Here is a 17897-nt window from a genome sequence, read left to right on the forward strand (position 1 = left end):
AGAGCCCTGTGGAGGGGTGTTGGGGGTGGGAGCTGGTGGTAGGCACTTTTGAGGGAAGGGGGGTCTTAAACGTATGTGACTTTACGTCAAGCGTGACACGGTTTAAAAGCACTGAGAGAATTGTTTACAACTTACTTAAAGGGCTTATGCCAAGTCGGGTCAGCGTCAAAGGTTGAGGTAAACACTAGAGACACGGGGATGGCATACCTTCCAAAGCAGGCTGCAGAAGTAACCTTTAGGGGGGGGATTTTGAAACAATGTTGATATTTCCCATCTATGAAGCTCTTTTTTACGCAAACTCGTAGGACCATCGTTGATCTGGAACCTTTACACAAGCTCCCAAAAATCAGCACCCAACTTTACACACCAACTCCCTTTTGTTGTGCATTTGAGCGGACCTCCAGCATGCAATAAGATGATGATTTATTCTGCCCTGGGAAGACATTTAAGTGGTACAGCAGCAGAAAAATAAAACAGAACCGTGCCAGTTGAGGTCCAAAGAGCTAAGAAAAATGCAATAAAATAAAATGAAATATGTACACAATTGGCAAAAAGAAGTTATGAGTGACTGGCTTTATGAATCCAACGTGGCTACACATTTCGACCCTTGAAACGCGGGGAGTTGAAGTGCGGACTCTAAAACAATTGTTAACCTAGAATGAATTGCGGGTCAAGGAGGCCATAGCAGACACTGAAACGACCTTGCATGAATGCGAATACCGTAGTTATATATATAACATTGGCAATTTGGGGAAAATATCCGGATAATATGTCCAATTTGACACATTGGCCGTGCTTGTGCATTGAACAATTGCCTTAAATGCATATGGGATTGGGTTTTGAGTTATGGGATTGAGTTTAAAGTCATAACTTCAAATATGCCTCCAATTTTATGACTGCGTGTTTTTAACATTTACCCTTATTAGGAACAGATGGCCAAGGATCATAGCCAACAAAGAAATGGAAGTCGAGTGGATACCCCAAAGACGGTTGGTATTTGTATCTCCTCCACTCTTCTCGCACTTCTCTGCCAACTCAAGACCAGGGTTTTGGCGGTGGGGAAAACAGATAATGATTGATTCCAACTTGATTCCAGCTAGGCCTGAAACTTGGGATGACTTTAAGCTCATAATACAATCTGTTATCATTTTTTTAGTTACCATCAGCCCTGATACACACAAATCCCCCGCAAAACCTCAAACCAATGCAGAGATACTCCAAACCCTCCAAACTTTCCCCTGGTGCAAAGTCACCATTTTCCTGAATTGTTGCATCGTCAAGCTCGACTACCGCTGGCTCATGCTTGTTAAAGGCGCTACCCATAACTCCTGTTTCCCTCTTCTCTGAACTCATCCCTCCCTCCCAAACGTACATCCTTCCCTCACACACACACACACACACACACACACACACACACACACACACACACACACACACACACACACACACACACACACACACACACACACACACACACACACACACACACACACACACACACACACACACCCTCCAGCCTTCCAAAAAATGAGAGCAGTGCGTCCCGCGGCTGACGGCAGAGATGTTTTGAAAGCAGGTCGGCAAAGGTTAGATCAAGAAACATGGAGCGGGGGGCAGTGGAGAGACAAAAATAATCTTGCTTTTTAATTATTTTTTATTAAGAGCCTTGATGCTATTAACTGCCCCAGATACATTCAGCCTATAGTTCCCAATTAGACTTGACAGTCGCTGCATTACCCACAATAAATATAGCAGAGGGGGCTGGCCCCGGGGCCAGGAAGGACCCCTAACTGTGACCCTCATGTTTAATGATGAAAACAAGCAAAGCGCTCGCTCTCTCTCTCCCGTCTTGCTCAAACAGGCGAGTGTGTGCGGTCGTGTACGTACACATGCACACATGTACTCAATTCTTGTTGCTTCTTATAATCCTCCTGCAAAATAATACTCATATAAGCCCTCTTCATATTAAAAACACCGGCCACCAAGGTTTTATTTTCTCAGGGTTTATTAAAAGCAGTGACATGAGATTAAGGCTGACATGTTTTAGCTAATGTAGTTTTTGTAAATATGCCAATCAGTGACATTGCAGGATTGAAACAAATATGAAAGAAAATACACATTACAGCATTTCTAACATCAACTTTTATCTGCTGGTGACGGAAAACTAAAACAGAAGACGTGGCTTTTTTTTCTTTTAAATGGATTGACACATTTTTTGTTGTTTGTCCGACAAATAAATTATATTTTAGAATCAAGAGAGAGGGAGAGAAATAGACAATAGACATAGCTATAGAGTGATAGAGACATAAAGATAGTTACACAGAGAGAGAGATATTGAGAGATAAATAGATCCCTCAGAGAGCCCTCTGCGCTGACATGATCAATGAGAAGTGATAATACATCGAGGATGAAAAAAAAAACAACAATAAAACAAACAAAAAAAGCAAGTCTGCCACTCCAGCCTGCGTGGCCGATACAAGATGTGACACAAAGACAAAAACCCGCACAAACTGAAAAGCCGCCGTGAGCTGTGCAGTTTGCGTCCGTGCCACGCGTAGAAGGAAACGCTTTGAAACAAAGAGACACACACACACACACACACACACACACACACACACACACACACACACACACACACACACACACACACACACACACACACACACACACCTCCAGGCTTGCTATTAAGATGGAGAGCACTAGAGCTTCCCATTGGCAAAGGCCCCCTCCTGGAACTGAGGTATGAAGCTCTTGAAGTACGCCCTGTGTGTTAGAGAAAGAGGGGGAGAGAGAGAGAGAGAGAGAAATATGTGAGCGAATGAAATTAACACACAATTAACACAATTAACACAATAACAACAAAACCACCCCCCCGCCCCCGCAAAAAACCCTTAACCCTCTATCGCAACCATTTATGATCAGACTACACAAAGTCAGCCCAATTTGACCTGATTTTGTCATGGACAACAAATTTCCAGCGTCAACCCTGAATATGAACGCCTAGAACGACAAACTGGCATTTTTCCACTGTGTTGTGTGACATAATTGATGAATCGTCAACACAGCCAAGACAGAAGTCGAGCATATCAGAATTTTTTGTATTTTCCTGCCTAGTCTGAAAACTCCTACAACGAAGAGTACTCTCTCGTTCACGGTGGTGTGGGGATGGTGTGGTTTGAGCAGTCACACCTGTCCTGGCTCTAGGTAATTGGCGCCCAGGATCAGAGTGGCTGCATACCTGTTGCTCGTTGGTTGGTCTAACGGGCAACAGGTAAAACCCCCATCCCCACACACACTCAGGAGAGGAGCCCTTGTCATGACATGTTCATCTGCTCCTGGGCTTATTCCAACTTGCCCACACTCTACGATACACTGTGTCTGAAACCTCATTGTCTGTGTCTCTGTGCCGGAGGGCCCTGAAACTGCCACACTGGCACCTGAACAGGGACTCAGGCACGGGGAAGGGACACAGAAGGGCTGTCTGAAGACGCCCTGGAGCCGCTAGCAGGTCAACGGGCGGCCCCAGCACCAATCCTCTGCCGACTGGCAGCAGCAACACCCAGGGGATCCGGCGGAGGACCAGGGGAGAAGCAGCCGCAGCTCTTACCACCGGTAACTGCCTGCAGCTAGCTACTCCGCCCAGCAGTCACCGCTGGGACCATCTAGCAGCCAGGCCACCCCTCCAAGCAGCAGCTCGAAAGGGAGGAGGGGAGTCTGCACCGTCGCCCTGGGGGAAGGAAGCCTATGGACCGTGCTGTTCCGGGGAACCATGTCCCCTGGAAGGGGACCAGTTCATTTATTTTGGACATTTGTTGGTCTAAGGTATCGGAACCCTGTTTCAGAGTCCAGAGTTGTATTTATTTAAGGTACAGGAACCCTACGTCAGAGTCTGTCCTTTTCAGGTATGGTCACCCTGTATCAGCAACCATAACTATCAGCTACCCACTGTATCCTGTGGAGGGGGGGTAGGCCAGTTGGCCTCAGTTTGGTGTTGGGGGTATGTGGTGTGGGGATGGTGTGGTTTGAGCACCCACACGGGTCCTGGATCCACGTAATTGGGCCCAGGATCAGAGTGGCTGCATAACTGTTGCTCGTTGGTTGGTCTAACGGGTAAAACCCCCATCCCCACACACACACTCAGGAGAGGAGCCCTTGTCATGACATGTCTATCTGCTCCTGGGCTTATTCCAACTAGCCCGCTCTCTACGATACACTGTGTATCTGAAACATCCTCGTCTGTGTCTCTGTGCAGGAGGGCCCTAAAACAGGCACATTCACATAGCCTGTTTGTAGACATGGCAAGAAGAGAGCGGGGACTGCCCATTGTACCGACACCCCATTATTCCAAAACCCCAATAGTGCAAAAAATGTGCCATTGCACCCGGGAAGGTCCGATGACATCATTCTGCATAATAATTTAGCCATGTGCCCCAGGCGTGTCCGGGGATGGGTGCTCTTGTCTTAGCTCCGTCAGCGGAGTGAACCGAGTCTGTCCAGCAGGCGCGGGGAGACGGGGAGGTGGAAGCCGAAACTGATTCAGATTGTATGTCAGTTGCCAACACATTGTCCAAATGATCACATCTACACTAGAATGGGTCCACAATCACTTTTTCTTTCTTTTCTTTTGGGGACACAAGGCCGACAGCATCACACACAGCGCTTCTGTTGACATGTTTTTTGACAGTTTCTTGACCCTCCCGCCGACGACCTGTGAACTCGCACAACGATGATTGGTCGGGGTCATACTTGTAGGGTTGTCAGTCTCCCAACCAAGACTGCAAGAATTTATGGCACAATCGTCGCCTAATCTGACATGGTGACTATCGTGAAAGACAAAAACATTATGTAGTCTGACCCCAGCATTAGTCGGACTCTGCGAGTATGAAAGGCAAGTGTCTCTATTTACTGCGGTTAACAGGTGTAAATTAAAATCTGCTAGCAGCGCGGCAACACTCTGCACTTTTTAATAAAATATATAATAAAAGCTTAAATATGCTTGGGGATCAAAGTAGCCCAAAAAAATTAAATAATAAAACAGTTTGAATCCGTTGGCGCTGGCGCTAATCTTGGATCTGATGACAATGGAATTTAAGCTTCTAGTAAATAAGTAAATAACAAGGGCTCGGCAATATTGCACTATAATATCAATATATCGGGATAATACAGATATTCCAATATCTATATTGCAATATATCGGAATAATATCAATATCACAATATATTGATTTAGTGATATCACTATAATATCGATATATTGCAACATATCGGTATAATATCGGTATTGCAATATATGGCATATCTATATTGTGATAAATGGGTATAATATCGCTATCACATATCTATATTGTGATGAAGAAGAAGAAGAATCTTTAATTGTCACACAGCACACCACACTACAACACATGCACACACACACACACATGCACATGCTTTGGATGGTGGCCGGTGAAATGGTTCCTCTGCGTTTAACCCATCCTGGCTTGTCCTTCCTCCGGGGGCACAGCCAGGAGCAGTGGGCAGCATTCGTGGACGCGCCCGGGGACCTGGTGACGAGTGTCCATCGCTGGTCAGACGATGATGTGTGCATGTTTTTGGGGGATGTCCTTACTGACGTGAGGTGGAGGAAACCTCATGTGAGCACGGGGAGAACATGCAAACTCCACACAGAAAGGCTCCTATTTGGGAGATAACCCGCCCGGAGCACAGGGCCAACAGCGCCCCAGGCGGGAATCGAACCCAGGACCCTCTTGCTGTGAGGCAACAGTGCAATGCACTGATCTGGGATTTTGATGTCAGGGATTTTGTAAATATCGTAAGAAAGCACATAGTTGGCCCATATAGTCAAAATCATCGATATTGAGATATTGTTACAGAAATATCGCAATATGTCATTTTGTCAATATAATCGCACGGCAGGGAGCAGGTATGTTTGACAGTATTTCACTGTGGCCGCTTTGAGCTGTGTAGTGAGCAAACAGCTCTGGCGACGGCAGTGGACCACGCCTGTAGATTAAGCGTTTTGAGGTCACGCCGGTTTGTGTGGAATGACGTCGTCAGCTCTATCAACAGGCAGGCCCAGGTGTCGCCTCCAGCCCAGAACAATACGCTCTTATCCTGCACTACTTTCCCACCCATGCACAAAAACTGAGCTCCCGACAGAGCATTACAAGGTTATGGCAGAACTGTCGTTAACTGAATTAGGGACGTTTTTTTTTTACTGTCTTTTTGAGCCATTAGACCAATTAGACCAATAAAAGGGTTTTTCCCCCCCCTCATCAGATCCACTGGAAATAACCCCCAAATATGAATGACAAACCAAATAACAAATAAATAAATAAATACAACGCACAAAATTAAATATAATGATAGTAATACATAAACAATAATTCTGATTCTAAACATGGGGAATGTTTTTTTTTCCCGCGTTTTTGAGAAATTATGAGGAGCGATATCCACATGTAGAAATCTATAAGCAGATGAAGCAATTGCAACTCAGACTTTCCCATTAGATCCACTAGAAATCATGTGCAAATATGAACCACAAACCGAATTGACCCAGATTTCTGCTGTCTTAAAATGATGCAACTTGGGCCCCAAATAAATACAATTTGAACAAAATGATAAAAATAATAATAAATGAAATGAAAAATATATATAAATTAATAATAAAATAAATAAAATGTAAAAAAACAAAAAAAAAACAATAATAAGATAGATATAATTATAACAAATACATTATAAAAACTAATAAATGACCGACTATACTTGACATTAATGGGGTGGTATCTAGTTCTAGTTTTAGTTCTAGTCCTAATACAATCCACTCACTTGGCCCTCTTGGCCATTTCGTTGCCATCCCAACGGGGGCTGTAGGGGTAGGACTTCTGCACCTGCGAGTAGAGCTGCCCGCTGTTGGTGAAGTGGTACACTGACTGGAAGGTCAGCGTGGGCTGGTCCCTGGGGAAGTAGAGGGGGAGGTCAACTGAGAGAGAGAGAGAGAGAGAGAGAGGGGTGGGGGGGTGGGGGGGAGAGTGAGTTAATAAAAGAATGACAGCGGATATGATCTAAGCGATCAATAAAAAGACGGGCTGTGGCATGTAAGTGTGTGGGAGGTGTGTATGTGTAAGTGACGCACGTACCGTGGACCAGGAAGCAGAAATCTTTCCACATGAGCAGAAGAGTGAGCTTTGTGAACCCTTCCGCATCATATTCAACCACCCCCCTGGAAATCACACACAAAGACACACCCAGTCCAAGAGCAGCGTGTCAACACATTTCATTTTAATTCAAAGGATTAAAGATGAAGAACGGACGTGGTTGGCCCTCAAAAACGGACTCACATTCCGAAGTGACTGAGGAAGGCAGCGATGTACTCCCTTCTCTTGTGGTAGCCTTGGATCACGTACTGCACCTGGAGAGGATAGAGAGAGATAGAGAGGGAGTGAGAGGAAACAGGCAGGAAGTCATACAACAGCTGAGAACAAGATGGGTAGTAGAAGGCCAAGGGTCTGCCTGAGTACAAAAATAAAAAACAAAAACGATCACTTCTTCCTGAACTTAAGTTATCCATGTGCTTCCTGGTATGAACGTTTATTTTTTTATAAGAAGGAAATTTGTGCGTTTTCCAAACTACCTACCTTCCTTCCTTCCTGCCATTTTACCCGAAGGATGTACACTAGGGCTGCAGGAACGAAATTTGAAATTAGAATAGAATTTGAACATTAAAAAAAAACAGCACTATTTAAATGCTGAATCTTGAGTCTTGAATCTTGTCATTTGATTGTGTACTTTTTAATAAAAAAATAATTGATAATAAATGTTTTGGCTGACATTAGTGAATCAATTAACATGCGATGAGCAATAAAGTTCAATATTATTTAATCTGGTTTGTTGTACAGTGAACGCACATGAGAGAGAAATATTCCCTGTAACTGTGTGTGAAGTCTGCGTCATGGAGACGCACGAGCGCAGCGGTGCGTTTCCCTCTCCTCCGGAGTGCTACTGTGTGTACAAGGGAGAGTGCACCTTTCACCAGAATGTCCAGTAATTCAACAGATGAAAGTGGGAAATAACCCGACCATCACTGACGGAATGTCCTCTAGTGCAGAGGTTACCAACCACCGGCTAGCGGACCATGCTGGGCCACAGGGGTATTTGCCACCAGGCCGTGAGAACGCAGGCGGGATTCTTACAGGAGCGATCTGGGATTTGCTCGGATCAACGCAACGGAGCAGCAGCAGGAAAAGGAGTAAATTAATTACATCTAGAGTTTTTATTTACTTAACCCGTTCATAATGTAAACACCTTATCCCCATTATCTTAATCTAAACTTGAAATCGGCGTGAGCACGACCTGATTAACAGACCTGGATTTATCCTCAATCATTCCATTTATTGTGGCATGTAAATTTGTGGCATGTAAATACCTTAACCCGGATATGATCAGCAAATTTTTCTCCCACCCTTACAGCAGTGCAAGATTTATTATTTTGAATAAAAGAGTATTTCGACAAAAAAAAAATCCAGTTTTTATAAAAACTGGAGATTTTTTTGTTTTGTTGAAATAGGAAAAGGACTCCGGGCACCGTCCCCTTATGCAGTCGACTATTAGTCATCAGTTCAAGCCATTAGTCGACTAATCGTCACAAGTGAATGATATTAATTCCATTATTTAAATATATGTTTTTGTGGCATCAGAAAATAGTTTGAGTTCCAGGGCTGATAAAGAATATTATAACTAACATTGTTAACACTGTGCCACATTAGACTTAATGCGATAATAAAAACCGAATTATAGCTGCAGGCAGCTATTCACAGGATCCAGTTTAGTCATGTTGGGTGCTTTTTACAGTTTCCCAGTTTACACAGCACAACCCTCCTGTCTTTAAAACAACAGTCCATGTTTGCCTGTAAACCAGAACTTCACATTGTTAGAACTCACCTTGTGGGAATAGAAATAATAGAGCTGCATTCTCAGTGACGGGTGGCCGTTTGGTGCCGTGTCAGGCACCTAATTTATTTGAGTTTTTACACTTTCGGTAAGTTACTTTTCCATGGAATATGAGAAACGTTGTGGTATTCCTGTGCGTAGTTACCATTCCACCATTCCATTTTTTTCGACGCCTCGCCGGATCTTTAACACATCACTCAGTCGCACATTTCAGTGTTTTAGGGACACACTGACGACACTTTCAGGATTATTTTTTATTGTTTTTTTCATTAATCGGGCAAAGTAATGTGGACCACAGATTTAAAATATATATCAAACAGATCTACTGACATCTACCAGGTAAGAAGCTATATAAATATACATGTAAATTGATAGTTTGATAACGCCGAAACACTACAGAGTTGTGTAACCCAGTCAAAGCCGCACACTGGACATTCTCAATCGGAATCTGTACATTTCTAATAAATATGATGACATCATAAAGCGGCTTCCGGTAAATCTCATCTTGTTCATTTTAGAATGAGACCTGTTGAGACCCCGAATAACCAGCCTTTAAAATTGGTTACATTTATTAGGCCCTATTATTATTTTATTAATGCACATATTTAAATTACATAATGACATGATTTGCACTGAAATGTGGCGTACAAAAGAACATTTGCCCAGTGACGGCGTCCCGTCGTTAGGGAGCCCTCGTCGGCTGCATTTCCCGGGGGCCGCAGATCTCTGTCTGTAAATACCCGCTCCCCGTAAAGCCGGCAATTTGGTTATTGAAGAATGTGATTAACCGTTTCAAATAGCTCTTTATACACAATATTTTTTATAATATACGCAATATTTATTCAGACTTTGATACGCGTCAACTTCATGCGCCGTATGAAGTTTAATGCCTGTTAATTACCGGCAAAAGCCGCTCATCGAAAGCTGTAATTATTTTTCTGAATGTGTTGCAACAACCAGCAAGGAGACTGAACATTTATTTTTGTTAAGATTTGTGTCAAATTAAAAGCCCTCATACACAGGTCCAGCCATATAGGTTTTATGGTTAATTTTGACAAGGCGCAGCTCCCGAATGGAGTATTTTCCTGTGACTAACCGACCAATGAAAAAATTGGCCGACCAAGACTTCTCGTCTACTATTTGGGGGCAGCCCTAAAATAAATCAATCTAAATCTAAAATAAAAACACAGAGGACAACCGGCACAGCGCAGTCTGGAGGAAACAAAACTCCCCTTAGTAGTTCTCTTAGTCATGTTTGTTTTTCATTTTCCATACAAGTAGTAAAATAAGGAAACCCAATCCAAACCCTTCTCTAAATCTCTGTTCAGCCTGAAACCGGCACTGCGGCTCAGCGTTCAGAGCTTCAACTCATCATCATATTACAGTATTTTATATATTAGATATATTACAATATTAGACTCACAATATGTTCGATATTATCTTCACATTACTGTTATTAAATCATCAAATTGACCAGATTTATTATATTAGTTGGGATTATCAGTTCTTCTATTGTCTCTGCGTAATGGGCCAGCAGCGGGACGAGAGCCAGGCAGCCACCCGCCTCTCACCGGGACTCGGCTGTCAATAACCCTATGCCACTCGGCATCTAAACTCGGGTTTTTCAGAAACTGCATTATTCTATATGCATATAAACAACTTAACCCGACTATTGAGCGCAATCTGGGAATTCAGTACACTGATAAAATGCAGTGATTGACTCGCTCTCTGACTCTCCTATTCAGATTTGAAATGCTTTTGAATTGTATTAAGTAGGTAAAAATAGACAATTCATTCAAATAAGAAGAAATAAGGGAATGAAAGAATAAAAGTGCCTTACTGAGTATACCGGTAATTATTATAAGCAAAGGTTCAAAAACATGAACGAGCAAGTCAAAGTACTATCTCTCTCCCTGTCCACAAAAAACCTCGCTAACGTGTGTGTTTAGTGCACGTGACAGGTGTGGTGAGCTACAAACTCCTCTTGCTGGTGAGTGACGGCTAAGAGGCCCCCAGCGGTGGCCCAGCGTCCCGGGCAGGTGAGAAGTCCCCAGGGAAGGGGAACACGGAGGGACCGTGAGCGTGAAAGAGACCGGCAGAGTTCACCTGGTCCGAACCAGCCCCTGCTTGGGGACGCTGATGCAGTTTGGCAGCGAAGGGGGCAAGCGGGCCGACTAAAGCAGTGGTTCTCAATATGGGGTCCGGCGACCCTGCAGGGGTCCTACAAGAGGCTCCAGGGTGGTCCCCGGCAAAATTATTAATAGTTACCAGATGTTAGCACCATTAGATAACGTAGAATTATGAAAAAGAGAAGAGAGAACGGACGCATGTTCGAACATAAATAACAACAAGTAAGTGCATTGACAGGTGGGCCCACTAGCCACCTGCGCTAGCAACTGGGAAGTAGTAGCTTCATAATTGGAAATAATAATCAGGTCAACTTTCATATCGTAAATGCGAGTGTTTTTTACTCCAACAGTCTCCAGACTTTTTTATTTTTTTTGTCAGTCTGTGCTCATTACAATAACAGGATAAAAGAAAAGCTTTCAAGAATAAACACGGACAACATTTCAATGAGGAATTTAAAAATAAGGTGAATCATAAATATATTTTTATATGTGTGAATCGTCCACATCCGAACACGGCTGTGTGCCCCGATCGCACACAGCCGTGCCCCGTTCATATTTGCAATGAACAGCCGAATCCAATTCCAACAAATCCAACAAAATTCTTAGTCGGGTACAGCCCTAGAAATAAATAATAATCGGACACACACAAAAGAAATACCCCGTATGTTTAATGGACTGTCCCTCCCCCTCGCAACCGGTGCACAAAGCTGAAGTGATGAGTGAAGCAACTGAAACGTCTCTCCAGAAGTCCTTGAACATAACATGGAGGAGGAGAGTCAATGATCATAACTAAGCAATGATTATTGTGTTTATTTCATATCCTGCTGTAACTTTTACCAGAAAAATAATGAAATTAAAAAAATATATATACATATATTATTTGTGGTGTTGACGGTAATGAGCTCGATACCGTGATGAAGTCACGGAACCGTGGCATTGTGGTAATGCGGTTATCATCACAGCCCTAAACAAACATGTTGAGTAAAGAGCAGGCCGAATCATGAATGGAATGGAAAATAAATATGTCCGCTTTTTTGTTGTTAACCGCACAGCGGCAATTACTCATTACAGCCGGTCAGATGATTTGCGAACGGTGGCGGCACTTTTGGCGAAACCAGGCAAAGTAGTAATCTCTGATACACAGTCACATGTGAGCAGTCGTATCTTCGCATGGGCACTTAAATACAGAGACGTGCAGACACAAACAAGCACACATCATGACTCAGACCGCTGCGCTATTCCCTTTTGTTTACTGTTTACATAGGACAATGGAGGAGTGGGTCACAGAGCTTGCTCAAAAGCAGCAGGGTTGCATACCCGAGAGGCCGGGGTTTGTTTATATCGATGGCGGCGTGTGCCAAAAGGAACTGTGGATGAGCGAACCTACACACCTACACGAGAAACTCCCACTGCCGCTCCCACCGCTCCCTTTTTGTCCCATTGGCTGTCTTGGAAGTGTTGAGCGTGGAGAGGCAGGTGAGGCAGCTCGGCAAGTATTCAGGCTTGTTGGCCGGGAGGCCGGAAGAGCTTCCTGCTCTGCTTCTCAGGAATCTCTGCTCTCTCTACATACCTTCCAATCACGCCTCGTCTATTGGCGACTCGTCAATTGCGTATTGAGTATTCTTCATCAGTGATGAAACATTGATCCTGCTCTAATGGCAAAGCAAGCAAAGATTTGAGTTGGCAAAAAAATGTAATCGACTAGCAGGAAATCTCTGTCCACGTCTGTTGGAAGGATTGAGAAAATAATCAGGACCGTAACAAAATTCACTTTTCTTCTCTCTGCGGCTTCTCCCTCAAGCGCTGAGAGATTAATCCAGGCTTTTTCCCTGCCACCAGCAGACCCGACAACTCCAATGCCCACCTCACTGGTCGGCCCAAACAAGCCTGTAGGATCCAGCTCGTGTGTAACCTTAGTGCCTTTCAAACTGAACCAGCAGGAGAGCGCATGATTACACCTGCCTTAAAGCACCCACTGCATTGGCCGCCTGTCGGTCTCGGGATTGATTCTAAGATCCTTTTACTTGTTTGTAAATCTTATAACTGGTGCTGTGCCTGAGAACAAGTCTGACATACTTTTAAGTTATGTGGCCACCGGCTATCTCAGATGCTTTGGTAGGCCGTCTCCTATCCATACCCAGGGCCCAAACACAAGACTGGCAGCAAGGCTTTTGAATTTATGTTAAGCACCTTGAATGGCCCCGTGTAGATAAATGGGATAGAGGGAAACGTCGAGGGAAAAACCACTACCGTTGCAAATTAGGCAAATGCCAACCAGCGGCTCGCTACCAGTAACAGGTTCGTTTAAATCTAATCCCAAAAGTTTCTTATTTTAATCTGCTTTCCTATCCGGCAATTTGAGAAAATTATCTGCATGACGGCCACTGAACTGATTGGTTTGATAATCAAGCGCATGGCGAGGCGGCGATGCCCGAGGGCAGAACTCATGATGGCAATGGGGGTCACGGTGGGACACATCTTGTACCGCTAACTCGAGTAGCACTAATTTGGATCTATAGTTCCAGGCTGGTGATGGGACCCGCCGGCAGGGCACTGCGTTCCAATCAGCCGGAGATGCAGAGTGCAGGCAGGGAGAAGCAAATGTTCAAAACTCACAAAGTTTGAGGGGGGAGGGTATCTACGTGTGCTGTGTCCTGGTGTGTGTGCGTGGGTAGGGGTTGGCAGGCAACTGTCCTGCGGGGATTGGCATTAGGGTGCGTCTGCATTCTATTGCTATCTGTCACCCTGCAGTGCCCAGGGAGCGCTCAGACAACCCCTGGAGGTTGGCCAGTACGCCCACGTAGGTACATGCCAACGTGCGCATGCAAATGCGTGCATGCACATATATAAAGCCTGGCAACAACCAGGAACTGGAGTAGATTGATACATTGCCTCACCAAGGCCCTAGGTAAACATTGAATATGCAGTAACACGTACGCACACACACACACACACACACACACACAGACACACCCAGACACACACACACACACACACACACACACACACACACACACACACACACACACACACACACACACACACACACACACACACACACACACACACACAACAAACAAACAAACAAACCCATGTTAGGATCAGAGCACTACAGGAAAAGTATTTTGTGAAGGATTGTCACATCTCCAGATACAAGCAGAGCAGTTGTTTAAACAAGGTAGAACCCACCCTAAAACGAAGCACAAACAAATCAAATCATTCTCTCTTCTACCTTGTTGGTGAGTAACTGGCACACTTGAGGGACGTAGTCAATGAGGCAGCCTCCACTGGGGAATGCTGGGATGTGAAGTGCTGAAGAACCTCCAAGAGCGCTGATGGATAAAAAACATGAAGGCAGTAGTTGGTGAATAACAGTCATTTTGCATCGTTGCAGGTTCCAAATTTCCCCTTTATTAGTTAAAATAAATAGCACGTACAGTAGTACACGTAGTTGACATAAGGTCCATTGGCTTCGCTGGAATAATAATAATCCGTAACGGAGAAAAACACAATGTGGACAGGAGCTCTATTGATGGAGGGAGTGGAGTATGCCATATTCTATGCAAATGGTGGGATTTATAGACACCAAAATTGACAGGAAAAGGTCAAGGTTCTCCCAAAGGTACCTCCAAGGCAGGGTTTCCGCTGCTTCAATAAAATGTGTCTTATGCTTCGGGGAATTGTATTAAATTAAGACGTCTTGCCCGTTGATCATGAGAGAGTGCAAACGTCTAAACATAAAACTCATTTAAAAAACAGTGCGCAAAACAATGAACCAGCAAGCATCAGATGGTTTCAATGCGACAGCATGGTTTTTATCCTGTCAATCGAAATACTTGAATTTCCTGTTTCCCCGTGTTTTCTGACAGCTGAGACTGAAAGCGTCAGTCGCCCTCCTTCACTCGCCTCATCTTTCTGTTCTCCCCGTGTTCACGTGACTAACATTCACTGTTAATTATGCAGTGCCGCAACAGATGCCGTTTTGCATTTATATATATATGTATAGTTTTGTACATATCTGAATTCCATACTCAGGTGAAGTTAAGTGCAGAGCTGTCTCATGGTTATGTCATCTCAGGGGGCCTTTCAGTGTAACTAACCATAAATTGAATAAATTTGAATTGAGTATAAAATGCCATAAAACCGCTGCAGTGCTGTTGGAAGGCGGAAGCAACTTTCAACCAAAAGGCATTGGTTTACATTGGCTGTAATATGCCTGTAAAGACAATGACATGGGGGATGGGCTATGAGACTGCGCTCATATGAACAAGTGCTTTGCAGGGAGCAGACTCAATAGGAATATCGATGACATTAGGTTCCCGCCATCGTTGTCGGATGGAATAGGGACTCATGTCCTCGGCTTTTCTCTCTCATCCATTTATTCCTTTGACGTCCATTTGATTTGGATCCTACAGCGTATGGTGTTATATAAGTGCCTCATTCCTGAGCGAGCAATGGGAGATTTAGAGCACAGAAAAATATATATTTCTAACGCACATAAAATGTTTGAGCAAACAAAAATCTATTCTGTGCAAAATTAATGTATATGCATGTTTGCTATTATCCAAATTAATGCGCAATTATAACCCCTCTCACTTAGTTTTAGTTATATGCCTCACAAACTCTTGCTTGGTGCTCTCACATTGTCTCTCTCGCTCGCGCAACCTCTCCTTTCTGTGCACGCTCAACTTTGCCTGCATGCTCGCTCAACATGGCACAGCCTCACAAATGTGCCACAAAATCAACCACTCAGAAAATTGGAGAAGGTAAATTCTGATTGGCTGGTTGAATTTTTGGAAAAATTAAATTTCAATAATTGCTGACAGGTGACGTAAATAACATTGCTCATCTTCCAATGGCACCTGTCAAGGGGTGGGATATATTAGGCAGCAAGTGAAGAGTCAGTTCTTGAAGTTGATGTGATCGAGCATCTGTGGGATGTGCTGGAACAACAATCCCGATCCATGGGGGCTCCACCTCACGAATTACAGGACTTAAAGGATCTTCCGCTAACGTCTTGGTGCCTGATACCACAGCACACCTTCAGAGGTCTTGTGGAGTCCATGCCTCAACGGGTCAGAGCTGTTTTGGTGGCACGAGGGGGAGCTACACAATTTTAGTTGATATTAGTGGTGGTTTTAATGTAATGGCTGATACACCTGTACAATCCAATGTAATTGAATACACAAGCTCAGCCATAAATTTTGCTTTATGTTGCCTATAATGTTCAGGGTTTTTTACACCGTCATAGAAGAGGTGTTTAAATTCAATTTTATGATTTAGCATCAAGGTCATATTTGGCGTTGCTGTTGTTGTACTGAGCTGCATTATATTCAGAGGTGTGTCCAATATTCTGCCTCCCTCATGTAATTAAAAAGGGAGGACAAGAAATTTGAAATACCTCTCAAAATAATGTAGTTCAGTACACCACCACATTTATCTATGATCTCAGCCCAGGGTTTCTCCGAGTGTATTGCAAGCCTGGCTGTCTATGTGAGTTATTTATTTATATGTGAAAAGTATATGAAAAGTAATGAAGGACAAATGGGGTAAGTTAAAAAAAAATTAATAAAAAAAAAAACAAAAAAAAACAAACAAACAAAAAAAAAAACAGATCAAAATTTTTTTTTTTTTTACAAAAATAAGAGTAATAACAAAAATAGCCCCGGATATATTAATCTGTCATTCCGATCATGCATTTTAGCCCTCGGAGATAATATGATATTGTTGATCAAAAATGCAAATAGTGATCGCATCTTTCATTCCTCTAAATAAAAATTGCTAATAGCACCATAAATTGTGCATCAATTGTGCCCGCTATCTGCGCAGTCTTAGCGTTCGATTCACAAGAGACATTGCGCTAATGATATGACAGCCAAAACTCGGCCATAAAGTTTTGCAGCTGAGTGCAATTTGCCCTTGTTTTGCGGCGTCTAATCGCAATTATCCATGTGGCAAAGACCCCATTGGGGGTTGGTCTTGGTGTGGCAAAGCGTCTGATTGCATCAGATCACAGAATCCCCGTTGCGTTACCCCCTTTTCCATTATTTTCAAATCTGAATGTTTAACTTGACAGGTATATGCTCTGATCGTGCAGGGAGGGCATTTTTGTCTGCGCAATTACCACCAGGTCTCTACAGACGGTAATAGCTTCACTCCAACTGCGTGTGACTATTAGCGCCTTCACCGTTTAGCAGCCGCAAAAGCCGCGCAATCCTTTTGTGAATTCGCCCCTCAGTGTATATAATTAGGATATAGCATGGAGTAGGGACTGGAGTAGGTTAGACTATGGCGCACGCCATAGACGCCGCATTGACTGCTTCGGCCCGTTGCTGCGATACGTCAACGTTGCCGCCATATTAGAGCTGGCGAGACTGGCCTGTAAACAAATACAAGTAAACAGGGGAGCTGTGGTTTATCTGGATAAAAAGCACTGTAACATTTACATTTCTCAACCGATCTTAATGAGTCATTTTTATATTCAAGGGTTTATGATCTATGTGGGGTAGAAAAAAAGTAGAAAAAATACAAACAAGCTCTGGTATCAGAATCAGTATCGGCACATATGTATCGAAATCAGATCGGAACTGAAAAAAAGCGGATCGGTACATCTCTACAAAGAACACCTGAAATCCCAATTTTAAATAAAAAAAAAAGCACACATGGCACCATCTATCTATATAATGTATATTAAATATGGAAAGGGACAGAGGTTTGAAATGTTTGGTGCGCCCACAACAGCCTGTCAATTTCAAGCCGACATGCCAACAAAAGCCAGGGGTACAAAGACCTGGCGGCATGACGAGAGCTGCCTGGGCTT

General features: G+C 43.6%; 1 protein-coding gene across 1 annotated transcript in view; it reads right to left on the bottom strand.

Moving 5' to 3' along the window:
• Window positions 1-2002: 2002 nt before the first annotated feature.
• The window catches only part of babam2 (BRISC and BRCA1 A complex member 2), a 91059-nt gene continuing 75164 nt past the window's right edge, over window positions 2003-17897 (bottom strand). Inside the window, exons 8-12 of the mRNA XM_080011759.1 lie at window positions 14310-14409; window positions 7340-7410; window positions 7139-7221; window positions 6828-6981; window positions 2003-2763 (exon numbers count right to left, since the gene is read on the bottom strand). Of these exons, the coding sequence (XP_079867885.1) occupies window positions 2700-2763; window positions 6828-6981; window positions 7139-7221; window positions 7340-7410; window positions 14310-14409 (472 nt within the window). The 3' untranslated portion in view covers window positions 2003-2699. The remainder of the gene's footprint in view (window positions 2764-6827; window positions 6982-7138; window positions 7222-7339; window positions 7411-14309; window positions 14410-17897) is intronic.

The sequence above is a fragment of the Zeus faber genome (assembly GCF_960531495.2).
Source record: "Zeus faber genome assembly, chromosome: 13".
Taxonomy (NCBI): domain Eukaryota; kingdom Metazoa; phylum Chordata; class Actinopteri; order Zeiformes; family Zeidae; genus Zeus; species Zeus faber.